The sequence below is a fragment of the Stegostoma tigrinum genome, chromosome 45 (genome assembly GCF_030684315.1).
Source record: "Stegostoma tigrinum isolate sSteTig4 chromosome 45, sSteTig4.hap1, whole genome shotgun sequence".
Classification (NCBI taxonomy): domain Eukaryota; kingdom Metazoa; phylum Chordata; class Chondrichthyes; order Orectolobiformes; family Stegostomatidae; genus Stegostoma; species Stegostoma tigrinum.
In genome coordinates this window covers 5,690,079-5,709,548 of record NC_081398.1, presented here as the reverse complement: position 1 = coordinate 5,709,548, position 19,470 = coordinate 5,690,079, and the positions used below count along the sequence as shown (strand labels likewise).

Here is a 19,470-nt window from a genome sequence, read left to right as displayed (position 1 = left end):
AAAATGCAGTTGCCAATTTATGCGCAGCATGTTTCATGAATACAATCAATATTTGGTTGAGGGATTAACATAAGAACATAGGAACGAGAGCAGGCCAAAAGGCCCATTGAGCCTGCTCTTCCATTCAATAAGATCACGGCTGGTCTTTCTCATGAATTCTAGTTGGAAGCAGTAATGGAGAGAGGAATGAGGTTGAGATACACATCAGCCATGACCAAATAGTGGAGCATACTCAATGGGCCAAATGGCCTAATTCTATTACTTATCTTCTGTTTTTTATTATTCATTCACGGGATGTGGATGCCTCCAGCCAGGCCAGTATTTATTGCCCATCTCTAATTGAGTCATGTATCTGGAGTCACATGTAGTCCAGAGGAGGTAAGCATGGCATATTTCCTTCCCTAAATGGGGTTGATAAACCAGATGTTTTTCCCAACAAATCTGGCAATGGTCAGACTCTTAAACACCAGATTTTTATTGAATTCAAATTACACCATCAGCTGCTGGCAGGGTTCAGACCAGGTTCCCAGAGAATTACCTGGATTCATAGACTTATGTGATCATACAACTAGGCCAAAGCCTCCTCATCTTATGGTCTTACTCCTCATTGACTTGTTGGAAACCCCTTTGAGGTTTTAAAGGCCTCAATTCAATCTCTCTCTTAGTCTTCTCTGCTCTGCATTTCTCCAGTCTCTCCAATGTTAGCAGACTGCAGCAACAAAGAAAGGGTCAGTAGATCTCAGTGATAATGGGAACTGCAGATGCTGGAGAATCCAAGATAACAAAGTGTGGAGCTGGATGAACTCAGCAGGCCAAGCAGCATCTCAGGAGCACAAAAGCTGACGTTTCGGGCCTCTGATGAAGGGTCTAGGCCCGAAACGTCAGCTTTTGTTCTCCTGAGATGCTGCTTGGCCTGCTGTGTTCATCTAGTTTCACACTTTATTATGTCAGTAGATCTCATTCTGCCTGCTCGAGGGTTTGCAAACCGCAACTGTGCTCTTTGCAGAATGTTCAAAGACTCATTCAGCAGCCCTCTTAGGGACAGTCAAACAATTGTCTGCCACAATAGCTCAATGCAGCTAATGGCGTCATTTCTAACCAGATGATAAAATATCATTTAACTTTTAACAAAAACAAATGAGCTTTGCAGAAAGTGCCCTTTCCACTGTTCATTTCGAACTGTTAAAGGCTGATGGTAAATTGACCACAGAGATTTCAGAAGTTAAAATTCTGCTGTATTTTCCATTGTCATTTCAAATATGCTCTACTTCCTCAGGAGGCTAAGGAAATTCAGCATGTCCACAATGATTCATGCCAATTTTTATAGATGCACCATAAAACATACCCTATCCAGATGCATCGCGGCTTGATATGGTAACTACTCTGCTCAAGACTGCAAGAAATGACAGAGAGTTGTGAATACAGCCCAGTCCATCACAAAAACCAGCCTTCCTTCCGTTGATTCCGTCCACCCTTCCCCCTGCCTTGGAAAAGCAACCAGCATAATCAAAGGCCCCTCCCATCCCAGTTATACTCTCTTCCACCCTCTTCCATTGGCAGAAGATACAGAAGTTCAAAAACATGTACCAATAGATTCAAGAACAGCTTCGTCACCACTATTATCAGACGTTGAAATGGGCCTCTCATATATTGGAACGGATCTTTCTCTACACCTTCTCTACAGCTGTAACACTATATTTTGCACTCTGTTCTAATACCCTAATATACTTGTAAAAGGTATGATTTACGTGGTTAGCATGCAAAACAATATTTTTCACTGCATCTTAGTACATGTGGCATTCATAAGTAAAATCAGAATATCTAATATTTGCAGCTTACTGGAAACAGAAATGCCTTTGTACATCTCTAATCTCTCAAAGTGCCATTATGATTCCCTGCTCCTCTGCAGTGCTGCCTTTCAATGCCAACAGGTTTTGCTGCAGTTTTCTGGAATATTGCTATGGACCACAAACTTTGGAACTGGGAGCATCACCTCTTTTTACAAGCACAGTTCCCTCCCCCCTCCCCTTGCTTCCTGACAAACAGTGGCTGGATAGTGAGACACAAAAGATTTGCATCTACCACGACAGAGCTGCCTTCAAAAGCGATGAGAGAGATATAGTAAAATGTGGTTAAATGGTGTGTGTGTGTGTGTGTGTGTGTGTGTGAGAGAGAGAGACAGAGAGAGAGAAACAAAGTGTGAGCGTGAGAGTATGTATGTGCATGAGAGTGTGTGTGTGCATGTATGATTGAGTATGTGAGTATGTTTGTGTGTGTGTGAGTGTGTATGTGTGTGAGAGTGTGTGTGAGAGAGAGAGAGAGACTGTGTGTGTGTGTGTGCGCGCGCATGTGTGTGTGAGAATATGTGGGTGCACAAGAGTGTGTCTGTGTATGTACGAGTGAGCATGTGTGTGTTTGTGTGTGTGTGTGTGTGTGTGTGTGTGTGTGTGTGTGTGTACGTGCGTGTGTGACAGTATGCATTTCATGTGGTTATACTGCTCAGAAAGCAACCCCAGCTTGTCTCTGCTCAATGGAGCGTCTGCAAACTTCATTTCAGCTCCTTTTCTAAGCAGTTTCAGACCCCCTTAGGGTCAACCCCCCAACCATCTATGTCCGGGGAGAAACCTTCATTGACCCCACTTTCAGGACACTTCTGAAGTGGTTATTTAAGTATTCTGGGATACTGGGGCTAACAAATAACACACAAATATATTTCCAGGTCCAGCCCATTGGCTCAGAATTATTGGAGGATATTACATGTATCAATCCCCAAACTAATCGCAATACCCTCTCTTGCTATAGCCCTCTATTAATCCCTAAATAAATCCCATTGCCCCGCACTCTCTATATAGCCCTGTGTCAATCCCCAAACTGATCTCACTGCCATGTTGTCTCACCATAGCCCTGTATCAATCCTAAATTAATCCCATTATCCTCTCTCTCCCCATAGCCCTGTATCAATCCACAAACTAATCCCACTGCCCCACGCCCTCGCCTTGGCCCTCCACAAATCGCCTACTAATCCTCCTATCCCATTGTCTCTCCACAGGCCTGTATCAATTGCCAAGTTGATCCCACTGCCCCATGCTTTCCCCCTGCACTGCATCAATCTCAAACTAATCCCACTGCCCTGCTCTCTCTCCATAGCTCTGTATCAATCCCAAACTGATCCTACTGCCCCACTCTCTCCCCACATCACTGTACCAATCCCAAACTCATCCTGTAAACCTGGTGTAATTTTCAAACTAAGCCCACTGTCTCATTCGGTCCTCCCCAATTGCCCTTGTCTAAATTCAAGACCAGCCCCCTCTGTAATAGCTCTCGCTCTCTATCTCTCTCACTCCTTCAGCCTGGGAATGTGGTGACTTAGTACTTTCCTGACAGCAGGAAAATAGCTATGCATTGTTCCTAGTGGGGAATTTTTTTTCCGCTGCCTCACTGACAAACTGCGTCTGTTGCCTGTCAAAACACTTGCAGAAATGACCTGCTTCCTTTGCTAACCACACGCAAATGTGGTGATGTGGTAGGATTCATCAACTTTGAGATTTCCCGTTTTGCAACACAGCAAATGACTAGCCTCCTCACGTAAGACGGCAGACTAGCAAATAATAGCTTCCAGCAACAAGTAGCCCATTCACTTCTGACAACAGGACGGCATTGAGTGCGGCTTTGCAATCGACCTCAGTACCCTGCCTCCAACACTTGTCCCACTTTTCATCGTTCAAGGAAGCCCTGTTGCCTGAATGTACTTTCTCCCTGCTCACCGTAAGTACTATTTTAGCTCATTTGGGATCTTAACTCTGAGGTGAATTCCAATATGGTTTCCATCCATTTCTGTTGTTGTGCTTTTCCAATTCTTTCAATCCTCCACTTTGCATCACTTCCCAATATTGGGGCTCTGGGGGTCTTAATTCTGAACTAGCCCAGGGTAGGTGGAGTGATTTGATTCGCACAGGTGAGCGGTTGCATTTATGTAGCATCATCCCCCAAACCAGAGTACCCCCATGCAGTATTTTTTGGACTCCCAGTGTTGGAACAGGCAGGGCTGCACATTGGATGAAGTTACGGCTGATCTACCACCAATACCCATCATTTCACCTTTGCCCCAAATGTCCCATCAAATCTTTGATTCACGATGGTAAGTATCAATCTCATGTTTTAGAATTAACAACTGATCTGATACCATTTGCTTCGAAGTCAGTGTAGGTGCCTGGCAATCCCCTCTACATGGTTGAGGGCTTTGGGCATGATGGTAACTTCCTCTTAAAGAATTGCTTCTGCATTGTCCGAAAGGCATCACATCTCACTTCCATGGGGCCAAGTGAGGATGGAGGGCTATCACGGTGTTCAATGTCAGAACATTCCACACAGAGAAGGTGATGGCCTAGAGGAATTATCACCAGACTGTTAATCCACAGACCCAGATAATATTCTGCCTTGGCAGATGGTGAAATTTGAATTCAGTAAAATATTTGGAATCGAGAATCTAATGATGACCATGAATTGATTGTTGGGTAAAACCCTATCTGGGTCACTAATATTCTTTAGGGAAGGAAACTGCCATCCTTACCTGGTCTGGCCTACATGTGACTCCAGACCCACAGCAATGTGGTTGATTCTCAGCAATTAGGGAATGGCAATAAATGCCACCTGGCCAGCAATGCCCTCAACCCCATTAATGAATAAAGGAGGGGGTAAAAATCAGAATGCTTCCTAGAAAGTGCCTAGATCAATTTTATTTGCTTGCCTAACCATTCTATGGTTTGTTTGATTCCACGTTCTGAGTAACGTTGAATACTCATCTGCACAGCACCTTTGACCTGATATATAACAGGCCAGTTTAGGAGCTCTGCAGGAGGCTGGTGCTGCAGATTTTTATTTCTGCACTCATGGGGCATGAGCATCACTGGCTGGTTTCAACATTTATTATCCTGTCCCTTGTTGGTACTGAGCTGCCTCCTTGAGCTGCTGCAGTCCAGATGTTGTAAGTAGACCCTCAACGTCCTTGGGGAGGGAGTCGCAGGATTTTAACCCAGCGACCCTGAAGGAATGGCCGATATATTTCATAGCCAGGATGGTGAGTGACTTGGAGGGGAACATGCAAGCAATGGTGTTCCCATGTCTCTGCTGCCCTTGTCCTTCTGGATGGAAGTGATCATCGGTTTGGAAGTTGGAATTCAATGATGAAAGAAATTTATGGCATGGGTTCTGAAGGGTTTGAAAGTCCCAACAGGTGACAGAATGCTTGACCAGTGAGCCTGGTTTTGAAATTTGTACTCAAGGAACCAAAAATAAACAAAGAAGGTTAGGATAATGAACTCCAAAACTAGGGCTCCCAGCTGGCACTGCAGTCGAAGCCTAAAGTGTGTGACACAAAACTTTCAACACACAATCAAGCAGTAAGACTTAACTAGTCATTTATGAGAGATGACTAAATCTTTTAGAGATAGTAGTAACTGCAGATGCTGGACAATCTGAGATAACACAGCCTTGAGCTGGATGAACACAGCGGGCCAAGCAGCATCATAGAAGCAAAAAGACTGACATTTTGGGCCTCGAGCCTTCTTCAGAAAAAGGGCCTGAAGAAGGGTCTAAGCCCAAAACATCAGTCTTTTCGCTCCTCTGATGCTGTTTGGCCTGCTGACTAAATCTTTCCTGGTTTTGGAGATACTTTCCCAGCTGACCTACTCTGAGGTGTCATTACATACCTCTGGAGTGGGGAAGGGGAGATGGGAACCCAAGCCTCCTAACTCTGAGAAAGGGACACTAACACTCTGCCACAAGAGCACTAATCCTTTATTTATACCGTAAGATATAGGCACAGAATTAGGAGGTTCAGCCCATTGAGTCTACTCCACCATTAGATCATGGGTAATACATTTCTCAACCCTATTCTCCTGCCTTCTACCCATAACCCTTGATCCCCTTTGTAATCAAGAACCCAACTCTGTCTTAAAGACTCTCAAATACTTGGCCTCCACAGCCCTCTGTGGCAGTGGGTTCCACGGATTCACTGCCCTTTGCTGAAGAAATCCCTCCTCATTTCAGTTCTAAAGGGTAGTCCCTTCATTCTGAGCTTGTGCCGTCAGGCCCTAGTTTCTCCTACCAGTGGAAACATCTTCTCCACATCCACTCTACCCAAGCCCAGATTCCTCAACTGCTCAACATATGACAAGATCTTTATCCTTGACACCATTCCTGTAAACCTTCTCCGGACAACATGTCAATAAACAAAGAACAATACAATACAATACAGGACTTTTGGCCCTCCAAGCCTGTGCCGACACATTTCTTCTTACTTAGATTTTATACAGTGTCCTACTTATAAGGATAAGATCCTGTCTATCTTCAAATAGACTGCTCAACATATATTGCCACATTTTTTCTCTATAGATTAAAAACTCCAATTCCAGAAGGGTCATATCTCTTTGGTTGGCAATTCCACTGAAAATTGAACTTAATGTTTGTTCTGCTGTCTTGTGATTCTCTGTTTCAGGACGCTGCCACATCAAAACTGTGAGCAAGCAGATTGTAACAACTGTACAACTTCCTGAGAACAAGAAGCAAGCTGGTTTCAGTGGTTTGTGTGTGATCTAGCATTGACTTATACTAAGCTGACAAAGATATTTTTATCTCCGAGCCCAGACTTGCCTCCTGTGATTAAAGAAATGATCACTGTGCATTTCGGACTGACACTTGGACTTCTCTTCTTGGTTGGAGACTCCTTACCGGGTAAGATAGACAGTTCCCCATCTCACACTCTTCCCCCATATCAGGGAGCCGCACAAGGATATTTCAGAGAATGTTTCTGCTTTATCTGCTCCCAGTAAATGTGTAAGTGGACAGCTTAACTCTGTAATTAACTCCATGCTGTCCCTGTCCTGGGAGTGTTTTTTGGGGGCTCATGTCAAAAAAGCTTTAATTCGTATCTATCCCTGTGCTGTCCCTGTCCTGGGAGTGCTTGATGGTGTACAATGTAGAAGGAGCTTTACTCTGTATCGAATCCCGTGTTTTCTCTGTCCTGGGTGCATTTGATAGGGACCTTGTAGAAGGAACTTAACGATGTATCTAACCCCATGCTGTCACTGTCCTGAGTGTTTGGGGCAGTGTAGAGGGAAATTTACTCTGTATTGAACCCTGTGTTGCCCCTGTCCCGGAGAGTGTTTGACATGAACTGTATCAAGGAAGCTTTGCTCTGTGTCTAATAACCTGTTGTCCCTGTCCTGGGAGTATTTGATGGGGACAGTGTAGAGAAAGCTTTATTATGGTTCCAACCCCATGCTGTCCCTGTCCATGGAGAGAAAGGCAGATAGACAAACAGTGCAATGGTAGAGAGTGGGACAGAACTGATGAAAGTGAGTCTGAATTGGATAGAAGCCCGAGCGAGATTTAGAGATGAAGGCAGATAGGTTAATAAGCAGTCTTGTGTGTGTTAAGGTAAAATTAAAGTTGTCCTGGTCCCAGAGGATAATAGCCCTGCTCTGAGTTAGAGAGAGACTATAACTGATCATTTAACCTGAGGGTCACCATGACTCAGGCAGAGGGCGAGACTGAGAAGGTGGGGTCTTCATAGTGTGGAGTTGCACTGCAGGTGATGCACCCTCAATATTGACTGAGCTTATCCCTTTCCTTTTCAGAGCCCATACAGTGTGAAAAAAATCAAAGTCCTGTGACAGCAATGAGGAGCGACACGGTTTATTTGCCTTGTTCCTTCAGGCCTGATAGGCAGCTGGATGAGCTGTTGGTGTCCTGGCAAAAGGAGGATCAGAATGCAACCTTGGTCGTGCACGCAGAGAAGCAAGGGGGTGAGGCTCAAGGGCACCAAGACGACAGCTTTAAAACCCGCACAGCGCTCTCTCTTGCCTGGAATGAAACAGGGAACGTGACCCTGCAGCTCCGAGCAGTGACAACCTCAGATTCCGGGAACTACACCTGCTTTATAAGAGCGGGGCAACTTCCCAGAAACTGTGCCTCGCTGCAGCTAATAGTGAACTCAGGTAGGAAGGTTTCTGACTCTATTGCAGCTTATAAGTCTCTACCCCAAACTCAGAGCACCACTAACAGTCAATGGAGCTCTCTGTTGAAATACAGCCACTGTTTCTTTTTTTTTTAATTTCTCGGTCTCCAAATTAACAGTCCAGTGATAATATCATTATCCATCACCTTCTCTGTCCAACCTGTGTAATCTAGCAGGCAACTGGTTCATGAGAAGCTCCCACAAGCAATAGTCTGATAGTGTCAAGACAGTGTTTTTGTTTTAAGTGATGTGAGGTTTAGTGTTGGAGGTTAAGCCTCTATTTAATATTCAGAGATAGTAAGAACTGCCGATGCTGGAGAATCTGAGATAAAAAGTTGTAGAGCTGGATGAACACAGCAGGCCAAGCAGCATCAGAGAGCAGGAAGGCTGAAGAAGGGTCCAGACCCGAAACGTCAGCTTTCCTGCTCCTCCGATGCTGCTTGGCCTGCTGTGTTCATCCAGCTTCACACCTTGTTACCTCTATTTGATATTTATGTGTGAAAGACATGAGAGGGAGATCAGAGAGGAAGGTGAAGGTTTTGCAAGAATCTCTGTAGTTTCATGATCATTTTTACTGAAATTAGCATTCTGTCCCATGAAAGTACCAGGCAGAGACCATTGACAATACATAGAATTCAACAGCCACCGCTTGAAATTCATTGGCAACACTATCAGTGAATCTCCCACCAATATTACCATGGACGTTGACATTGAGCAAAAACTGAGTTGGATAAAAACGGTGGTTACAATGCCAGGTCAGAGGCTAGGAATACCATGACAAGTAACTCATCTCCTGACTCCCCACATCCTATCCACCATCGACAATGCACAAGTCAGGAGCGTGATAAAATACTCCCCTCTTGTCTAGGTGGGTGCAACTCCAGGAATACTCAAGAAGCTCGACACCATCACGGACATAGCAGTCTGCTTGATTAGCACCGCACCCACAAGCATCCACTCGCTCCACCATCGATGCGCAATAGCAGCAGTGTCTTACCAGCTGCTAGGTGCTATGCAGAAATTCACCAAAGATCCTTAGACAGCACCTTCCAAACCCACAACTTCTTCCACCTGAAAGGACAAGGACATGGGAAAACCAACCCTTGCTCCCTAGCCTAACCCAATCCCAACCCTAACCCAAATCCTATTGAAACATCCCCTCCAAGCCACTCACCATCTTGACTTGGAAATATATCAATGTTGCTGAGTCAAAGTCCTAGAACTCCCTCACTAACAACATTGAGTGTGAGTCCCTACAACACACACACTGCAGTGATTCAAGAAGGCTGCTCACCTTTCCCTTTTCAAGGGACTAATTAGGGGAAAATAATAAATGCTGGGCCCAGCCAGCAATGTCCACACTCTGTGATAGAATGAGAAAAAAAAAGTTACATTGGATTTAACCATCCCACATTTTAGCTGCCATTGGATTTGAACTCACATTTCTGGTGTGTTTATGTTGGCAATATTACTTATCCAGAATTGTCACTCCAACCCTCCATCCTTATGTGGCTCAGATTGAAGTTTTCACTAACATCCTTGTAAATCTTGGTCAGCATGGGCAAGTTGGACTGAAGGGGATGTTTCCATATGTCTATGACCATAATTCCAATAAAGTGGTTTGGAGCATTGTACAATTTCATCCAAAAGTGATTAAGCATTAGTTTCAAGTTATTTATCTGAATTGAAGTGATGGGCCAGTTTCAAGGGGATAAATGGCCTCAGGCCTGCTCCTATTTTCTAACATTCTTCATGTGTGCATTCCTGCTCTCAGTAAAGACTTGTTTTCCTCTTTGTTTAGGGACATTTCTAATCTGTGCACACCTCTCTACATGGATGACAATCCTGTTCCTGCCACTGATGAAGATTGTATTATGATGGTCACTCTTCATCCTCCCTATAGCCAGGATCTCTGGGCTCTGCCTTCCTTCCTCACAGACCCTTGACTGGTGAGTCTCAGAACACAGTCTCTGAAAATGAGAAGTGTCAGCCATTTTGGACTGAGATGAGGAGTAGCATCTTCGTCTGAAAGCAACAGAACTCTCCTCTTCCTTTAAAGTTTGTGGGTTAGAGGGAGCTCAATCGCTGACAATATTCAAGACAAGCGGCCATAGGATTTTGTTCAACAAGAATGCAATGCAGAGGGTAGGGTGAAATTAGGGATGTGGATTATGGGGCTAAGACAGAATTCGTTACCATAACTGACTGCATCCACAAAAATCCACTCCCTTCACCAGTGTGTTCTGTATGCAAAATGAACTGGAGAAATTCACCAAAGATCCTCAGACAGCACCTTCCAAACCCATGACCACTTCCATCGAGAAAGACAAGAATAATATATACATGGGAACACACTTTCAACTTGCCCTCTGAGCCACACACCATCTGGACTTCGAAATATATTGCCATTCCCTTCGCTGTTGTTTGGTCAAAATCCTGGAATTTCCTCTCTAAGGGCATTGTGAGTCAACCCACAGCAGGTAGACTGCAGCGGTTCAAGAAGGCAGCTCACCCCCACCTTCTCAAGGGGTAACTAGGGATGGACAATAACTGCTGACCAGCCAGTGATGCCCATATCCGACTAATGATTATATAAAAAGAAGTGAACTTGCTTTGAGTAGATGGCAGTGTGCCACCAACAGCACTGAGGACCCTGAAGCTTTCAAACCATTAGTGTTTCTTGGACAGTCTCAAGTCACTTTAGCCCCACTTTCAGGACAAGAAAGACAACTGGTTGGTGGTTTAACCTGAGAGTCATCACGCCCCAAGTGTAAAGGTTGAGAAGGAGAGTCTTTTGATAAACAATTGCCCAACCAAACGAGCTAATTAATCCCCAGTAGGAACCAACAAAGCTAGTGATGCCCAAATCCTGTGAATAAATTTTAAAAATTGGACACGGAGATAAGCCAAATGTAGAGGGGTTCTGTTTATTTTTCTCTTGTGTCATTGGTGAACATCATCATCTTTAACTATCCTTGAACTGGGTAGCTTATACAGCAAGGCTTCAGATAACAACCATGCAGGGAGTTTGATGTTTGAATTATAAATACTTGTTTTGAGAAAAGGGGGATGTTTCTACATAATGTTCATGTACATTTAGTGAGGCAATCACAGGCAATCATTGACGTATTTATCATATGACAATCTGAAGTATCAGTGGTTGGACTCAGATGTACAATACTCACAGTGTTTACGAATCTATTCTCTGTCTCATCCAAAAATAAAGCACATTTTTTTCTTGCTTCAGTGATTGACATTACACGTGTTAAAGAGAAGAAACATAACAGGGGAGTGGGGAGGTGGGGAAATGCAGCAACAGAGAGTGAAGAGGTATGGAGTTCGGGTTGAAAGGAGAATGAGCATCATTCCAGAATTTTCACCAACTGAAACTATGACCATTGAGTGTTCAGTGAACCCGAACAGAATGCAGGTTCCTCAAGCAAAAACCCAGAAGATGACCCAGGGACAGACAGTATTAGAGAGAGAGAGACAGAGACAGAGACAGAGACAGACAGAACAGAAACAGGCCATTCAGCCCCACAAACTGTACTGGCATGAGTGTTGCCCTTTTGCAATTCTTCATCCTACCCCTTCAATTTAAATCCCTTCACCCTCTAGTCATTACTTCTTAAATGCACCAATACTTTCACCTCAGCCACTGTATTTGGGAGCGAGTTTGTCTCTCTGGGGACAGAGACTTGGAACATGGAACATGGAAAAGTACAGCACGGTACAGGCCCTTCGGCCCACAATGTTGTGCCGTGGAATAATCCTAATCCAAAAATGAAATAACCTAAACTCCATTCCCCTCAATTCACTGCTGTCCATGTGCATGTCCAGCAGTCGCTTAAATGTCACTAATGACTCCGCTTCCACGACTTCCAGTGGTAAACTATTCCATGTGCTCACAACTCTCTGGGTGAAGAACCTCCCTCTGATGTCTCCTCTATACCTTCCTCCTAACATCTTAAAATTATCACCTCTCATGGCAGTCAATCCTGCCCTGGGGAAAAGTCTAATAGCCAGAGACTTCTTCTTAACTATACTTGTTCATAATTGTCCGACACTTGCTGCCATGAGAGACAGCTTCATCTCAATATCAATACAATGAAATCCAAAGGTTAAAACTTTTAGGACTATATTCACTGAATTTAATAAGAATGAGAGGGGGATTCTCCTGGAAACCTATAAAATCCTAACAGGATTAAACCTGGTAAATGCTGGACAGATCTTCCTGACGACTGGGAGCTCAGAGCCAGGGGTCACAGTGACAGGACATGAGGCAGGACTGAGATGAGGAGAACTTTTTTCACCCAGACAGTGAAGAGCCTGTGAAATTCTAAGATTGTAAGAGTTGAAATCCACCATTCAATGAGATTGTGGTTGATCTGACAATCCTTCCCGCTACTCACCTGCCTTTTCCCCTCAATTACTTTTCTGACTAAAAATCCATCTATCCTAGCTTTTAATATACTTAACAAGTCAGCCTCGAAAACACTCTGTGGTAAATAATTCCACAGTTTCTCTGCCACAGAAAGCGATTGAAGCCAAAACATCGAATGTTTTCAAGAAGGAGATGCGCATAGCTCGTGGGCTAAAGGGATCAAAGAGTATGGGGGAGAAAGCAGGAACTGGGACTCAATTAGATGATCAAGCACTATGTTATTGAATGACCGAGCACACTCAAGTTACTGAATGGAACCTAATCCAGCTTCTATTTTGTTTCTATGCCTGGCCACGTTGCTTTATAGAGTCACAGAGGTATAAGGCATGGAAACTGACCCTTCAGTCCAAATTATCCATGCCCACCAGGTATCCTAAATTGATCTAGTCCCATTTACCAGCATATAGAACATTATGGCACAGTACAGGCCCTTCGGCCCTCGATGTTGTGCCGACCTGTCATACCAATCTGAAGCCCATCTAACCTACACTATTCCACATGCGTCCATATGCTTGTCCAATGACGACTTAAATGTACTTAAAGTTGCCGAATCTACCACCGTTGCAGGCAAAGTGCTCCATTCCTTTACTGTGATGCGATTAGACATGAGTTAGGAAGCATGGACTGGGAGCAATTGTTCCATGGTAAAGGCACTATAGACATGTGGAGACTGTTTAAGGAACAGTTGTTGCGAGTGATGAATAAATATGTCCCTCTGAGACAGGCAAGAAGGGGTAAGATAAAGGAACTTTGGATGACGAGAGCGGTGGAGCTTCTCGTCAAAAGGAAGAAGGTAGCTTACATAAGGTGGAGGAAGCTAGGGTCAAGCTCAGCTCTAGAGGATGACAGGCAGGCAAGGAAGGAGCTCAAAAATGGTCTGAGGAGAGCCAGGAGGGGGCACGAGAAAGGCTTGGCAGAACGGATTAGGGAGAACACAAAGGCATTTTACACTTATGTGAGAAATAGGAGAATGGTCAAAGAAAGAGTAGGGCCGATCAGGGATAACATAGGGAACTTGTGTGTGGCATCTGAGGAGGTAGGGGAAGCCCTAAATGAGTTTTTTGCTTCTGTCTTTACGAAAGAAATGAACTTTGTAGTGAATGAAACCTTTGAAGAGCAGGTGTGCATGCTGGAATGGATAGAGATAGAGGAAGCTGATGTGCTGAAAATTTTGTCAAACATTAAGATTGACAAGTCGCCAGGCCCGGACTAGATTTGTCCTCGGCTGCTTTGGGAAACGAGAAATGCAATTGCTTCGCCACTTGCGAAGATCTTTGCATTCTCGTTCTCCACTGGAGTCGTACCTCAGGACTGGAGAGAGGCAAATGTAATTCCTCTCTTCAAGAAAGGAAATAGGGAAATCCCCGGCAATAACAGACCAGTAAGTCTCACGTCTGTCATCTGCAAGGTGTTAGAAAGGTTTCTGAGGGATAGAATTTATGACCATCTGGAAGAGCATGGCTTGATCAAATGCAGTCAACACGGCTTTGTGAGGGGCAGGTCATGCCTCACAAACCTTATCGAGTTCTTTGAGGATGTGACTAGAAAAGTTGATGAGGGTCGAGCTGTGGATGTGGTGTATATGGACTTCAGCAAGGCATTTGATAAGGTTCCCCATGGTAGGCTCATTCAGAAGGTCAGGAGGAATGGGATACAGGGGAACTTAGCTGCTTGGATACAGAATTGGCTGGCCAACAGAAGGCAGCGAGTGGTAGTAGAAGGAAAATATTCTGCCTGGAAGTCAGTGGTGAGTGGGGTTCCACAGGGCTCTGTCCTTGGGCCTCTACTGTTTGTCATTTTTATTCATGACTTGGATGAGGGGATTGAAGAATGGGTCAGCAAGTTTGCAGATGACACGAAGGTTGGAGGTGTTGTTGACAGTATAGAGGGCTGTTGTAGGCTGCAGCGGGGCATTGACAGGTTGCAGAGATGGGCTGAGAGGTGGCAGATGGAGTTCAACCTGGATAAATGCAAGGTGATGCATTTTGGAAGGTTGCATTTGAAAGCTGAGTACAGGATTAAGGATAGGGTTCTTGGCAGTGTGGAGGAACAGAGGGATCTTGGTGTGCAGATACATAGATCCCTTAAAATGGCCACCCAAGTGGATAGGGTTGTTAAGAAAGCATATGGTGTTTTGGCTTTCATTAGCAGGGGGATTGAGTTTAAGAGTCGTGAGATCTTGTTGCAGCTCTATAAAGCTTTGGTGAGACTGCACTTGGAATACTGCATCCAGTTCTGGACGCCCTATTATAGGAAAGATGTGGATGCTTTGGAGAGGGTTCAGAGGAGGTTTACCAGGATGCTGCCTGGACTGGAGGGCTTATCTTATGAAAAGAGGTTGACTGAGCTCGGACTTTTTTCATTGGAGAAAAGGAGGAGGAGAGGGGACCTAATTGAGGTATACAAGATAATGAGAGGCATAGATAGAGTTGATAGCCAGAGACTATTTCCCAGGGCAGAAATGGCTAACACTAGGGGTCATAATTTTAAGCTGGTTGGAGGAAAGTATAGAGGGGATGTCAGAGGTGGGTTCTTTACACAGAGAGTTGTGAGAGCATGGAATGTGTTGCCAGCAGCAGTTGTGGAAGCAAGGTCATTGGGGACATTTAAGAGACTGCTGGACATGCATATGGTCACAGAAATTTGAGGGTGCATACATGAGGATCAATGGTCGGCACAACATTGTGGGCTGAAGGGCCTGTTCTGTGCTGTACTGTTCCATGTTCTATGTTCTACTACTCTCTGAGTAAAGAAACTACCTCTGACATCTGTCCTATATCTTTCACCCCTCAATTTAAAGCTATGCCCCCTCGTGCTCACCGTCACCATCCTAGGAAAAAGGCTCTCCCTATCCACCTTATCTAACCCTCTGATTATTTTACATGTCTCAATTAAGTCACCTCTCAACCTTCTTCTCTCTAACGAAAACAGCCTCAAGTCCCTCAGCCTTTCCTCATATGACCTTCCCTCCATACCAGGCAACATCCTAGTAAATCTCCTCTGCACCCTTTCCAAAGCTTCCACATGCTTCTTACAATGCGGTGACCAGAACTGTACGCAATACTCCAAGTGCGGCCGCACCAGAGTTTTGTACAGTTTCACCATAACCTCTTGGTTCTGGAACTCGATCCCTCTATTAATAAAAGCTAAAACACTGTATGCCTTCTTAACAGCCCTGTCAACCTGGGTGGCAATTTTCAAGGATCTGTGTACATGGACACCGAGATCTCTCTGCTCATCTACACTACCAAGAATCTTACCATTAGGCCAGTACTTTGCCTTCCGGTTACTCCTACCAAAGTGCATCACCTCACACTTGTTCGCATTAAACTCCATTTTCCACCTCTCAGCCCAGCTCTGCAGCTTATCTATGTCTCTCTGGAACCTACAGCATCCTTTGTCACTATCCACAACTCCACCGACCTTAGTGTTGTCTGCAAATTTACTAACCCATCCTTCTACGCCCTCGTCCAGGTCGTTTATAAAAATGACAAACAGCAGTGGACCCAACACCGACCCTTGCGGTACACCACTAGTAATTGGTCTCCAGGATGAATAATTGCCATCAACTACCACCCTCTGTCTTCTTTCAGCAAGCCAATTTCCGATCCAAACTGTAAACTTAACAGAATTGTGATCGCTATCACCAAAGTGCTCACCTACTTCCAAATCTAACACCTGGCCAGGCTCATTACTCAGTACCAAATCTCATGTGGCTTCGCCCCTTGTTGGCCTATCTACATACTGCGTCAGGAAGCCCTCCTGCACACACTGGACAAAAACCGACCCATCTATAGTACACAAACTATAATGTTCTCAGTCAGTATTTGGGAACTTGAAGTCCCCCTTGACAACTACCCTGTCTCTCTCACTCCTATCGAGAATCATCTTTGCTATCCTTTCTTCTACATATCTGGAACTATTCGGAGGCCTACAGAAAACTCCCAACAGGGTAACCTCTCCTTTCCTGTTTTTAACCTCAGCCCATACTACCTCAGTTGACGAGTCTCCAAACATCCTTTCTGCAACTGTAATACCGTCCTTGACCAACAGTGCCACACCTCCACCCCTTTTACCATCTGCTCTGTTATTACTGAAACATCTAAATCCCGGAACCTACAACAACCATTCCTGTCCCTGTTCTATCCATGTCTCCAAAATGGCCACAACATCGAAGTCCCAGGTACTAACCCATGCTGCAAGTTCATCCACCTTATTCCGGACACACTTCAAACCAGCTTCTTGCTTGCCATGGCCATTTTGCGTCCCTGAAACTTTATTTTGGACCTCCCTACTCTCAACCTTTTCTATACTCGAACTACAATTTTGGTTCCCACCCACCTGCTGAATTAGTTTAAACCCACGCAAATAGCCTTATCAAATATTGCCCCCAGGATATGGGTACCCCTCTGGTTCAGGTGAAGACCATCTGGCTTGTAGAGGTCCCACCTACCCCAGAAAGAGCCCCAATTATCCAAGAATCCAAAACCCTCCCTCCTGCACCATCCCTGTAGCAACGTGTTCAACTCCTCTCTCTCCCTATTCCTCGCCTCACTAGCACGTGGCACAGGCAACAAACCAGAGCGAACAACTCTGTTCATCCTAGCTCTAAGCTTCCATCCTGGCTCCCTGAATTTCTGCCTTAAATCCCCATCTCTCTTCCTACCTCTGTCATTGGTGCCAATGTGGACCATGACTTGGGTCTGCTCCCCCTCCCCCTTAAGGATCCCAAAAACACAATCAGAGACATCACGCACCCTGGCACCTGGGAGGCAACTCACCAACCATGAGTCTCTCTCCCACAGAACCTCCAAGCATTTGGCCCATATCCTTCTAAACCCTTCCTGTGGGTGCATCCATCCAAATATCTTTTAAATGTTGTAATTATACCAGCTTCTACCACTTCCTCTGGCAGCTCATTTCATACGCGAACCACCCTCTGCTTGAAAAAGTTGCCCCTCAGGTCCCTTTTTAAATTTTTCCCCTCTCACCTTCAACCTATGCCCACTAGTTTTGGACTCACCATGCCGCTCATGATCTTGTAAAGGTCACCCCTCAGCCTCCAATGCTCCGGGGAAAATAGCCCAGTCAATTCAGCCTCTCCCTGCAGCTCAAGCCCTCCAACACTGGCAACATCATTGCAAATCATTTCTGAACACTTTCAACGTTAAAAACATCTTTCCTATAGCAGGGAGACCAGGGCTGAATGCAGTATTCCAATAGTGGCCTAACCAATGCTCTGTCCATCCGTGAAATGACCTCCTTAATGCACTGACCAATAAAGTCATGCTTACCAAACACCTTCTTCACTCTCCTGCCTCCTTGTTGACTCCACTGTCGAGGAACTCTGAATATGCATTCCAAGGCTACGTGAGTCTTCGGCATTAACCCTTTCTGCTCCAGAACTATTTCCACACACAAAGGGTGGAGTAAGGATGGAGTGAAATGGAGCGAAAGACTGCAGAAATCTGAAACACGAAACAGAAATTGCCGGAGAAACTCAGCAGGGTCTGTGGACAGAGACACAGAGAGAAAGGAACAAGAGTTAATGTTTCGGGCTCAAAGACCAGAATCCAGATCTGAAGAAGGGTCATGCTACCATAAGACAATGCTAGCTCAGTTTATTGGCAGTTCCCACCATTAACTTAACCAGGTTATAGTGAGGGAAGGTTTTGGGTGGGGAGGGGCGGGGGGAGGACGGGGTGTGGCAGGTGTGTGAGAATGGAGACACCATCCAAACACTTTGCTAAATCATTCCACCCCCAACCCCCTAACCCCCAACACTCCAACCAACCCACATCCTCCAGAACCCTTGGCAACCACACAGGAAGCCAGTGATGTCAAGAATAGGAAGAAAGAGATTGTCACGTTTTGCTGACTATGGTGAAAATGACAGCTCCTGCGAGTGGCGGGTTCCTGAATAGCATCTACTGCAGAAAAGCAAATTCTTTGTTGCTTTTCTCACAGCAACACCTCAGGCTGCCAATCAGGGCAGAAGTGCCAATCAATCAGCACTTCTCCTGCCCCCACTGACCGAACTGTAAATCGTTGCCATGAATTTGGCATTCTTGCGCTTACATCCTGATGAGTGCAGGAGGTAAAATCTAAGGCAACGTATCTCTGTTTTAGACACCCTGTACTGTATTTATGTAGCGGCTCGGACCAGCACATTTTTGCAGAGGCCAGGAAGGTTGCTGGGGATTGGCTGATGGGTTGATTGTGATTGGTTGAGGCGTTGCCCAGGAGAAATCGTCAGGGGACTACAAGGCTCCTGCAGCTTACAAGTGGGGTCAAGACCTCTGTAAGCAAAGTGGTTATGCCATGTGACATTGTGGTTAGCACTGCTGCTTCATAGCACCAAGGACCCAGGTTTGATTTAACACTTGGATAACTGTCTGTGTGGTGTTTTCACGTTCTCACTGTGTCTGTGTGGGTTTCCTCCCACAGTCCAAAGACGCGTGCATTGGGTGGATGAGCCACACTGCCCCACAGTGCCCAGGGGTCTGTAGGTTATCTGGATTAGTGATGAGGTAGGTTGTTAGAGGGTTGATGTGGATTCAATGGCCTGCTTCCACACTGTAGAGATTCCTTCTTGAACTTATTCTAAAAAGAATTACCCAACAACTGAGGGAATTCCCATTGCTTTCTCCCTAGCAAAGCCCCAGCCAATCAGAGGAGAAATGCCAACTAATGAGCAACCATTTCCCCTGCAGTGTAAACTGTTGCGATAAATTTGGCATTCTTGTATTTGTATCCTGATAAGTGCAAGCAGAAAAGCTGAGGCAATGTGTCTCTCTTAACTTTGTTCATGTTCTGTTCTATATTTATGTAGAGCCTTTCATGTAATGAAATAGTCCAACATCCTTCTCAAGGGTGACATAGAACAAGTCTGACTCAGAACCCTAGAAAGATATATTCGGTCAGTTCTAATGAGAATCTTAAAGGTAGCCAATGCTGACCATGATGCCATTCTAAATTAATCCCACCTACCTGCTCATGGTCCATATCC

The 19,470-nt window shown here is 45.0% G+C and overlaps 1 protein-coding gene across 1 annotated transcript; it reads left to right on the top strand.

Annotated features, from left to right (window-relative positions):
- Positions 1 to 3,651: 3,651 nt before the first annotated feature.
- On the top strand, positions 3,652 to 10,564 carry LOC125448798 (CD276 antigen-like). The gene is made up of 4 exons (XM_048524343.2): positions 3,652 to 3,765; positions 6,646 to 6,732; positions 7,638 to 7,997; positions 9,819 to 10,564. The coding sequence occupies exons 1-4, from the start codon at positions 3,744 to 3,746 to the stop codon at positions 9,893 to 9,895; spliced, it is 546 nt and encodes a 181-aa protein (XP_048380300.1). The 5' UTR covers positions 3,652 to 3,743; the 3' UTR covers positions 9,896 to 10,564.
- Positions 10,565 to 19,470: the final 8,906 nt, after the last annotated feature.

Bases quoted from the DNA above. Each gene is read 5' to 3' on its own strand.
- LOC125448798 (XM_048524343.2), top strand. From the start codon at position 3,744: ATGTACTTTCTCCCTGCTCACC. The intron at 6,733-7,637 runs GTAAGATAGACA...TTTCCTTTTCAG, and splicing joins GGTTGGAGACTCCTTACCGG to AGCCCATACAGTGTGAAAAA. The intron at 7,998-9,818 runs GTAGGAAGGTTT...CTCTTTGTTTAG, and splicing joins GCAGCTAATAGTGAACTCAG to GGACATTTCTAATCTGTGCA.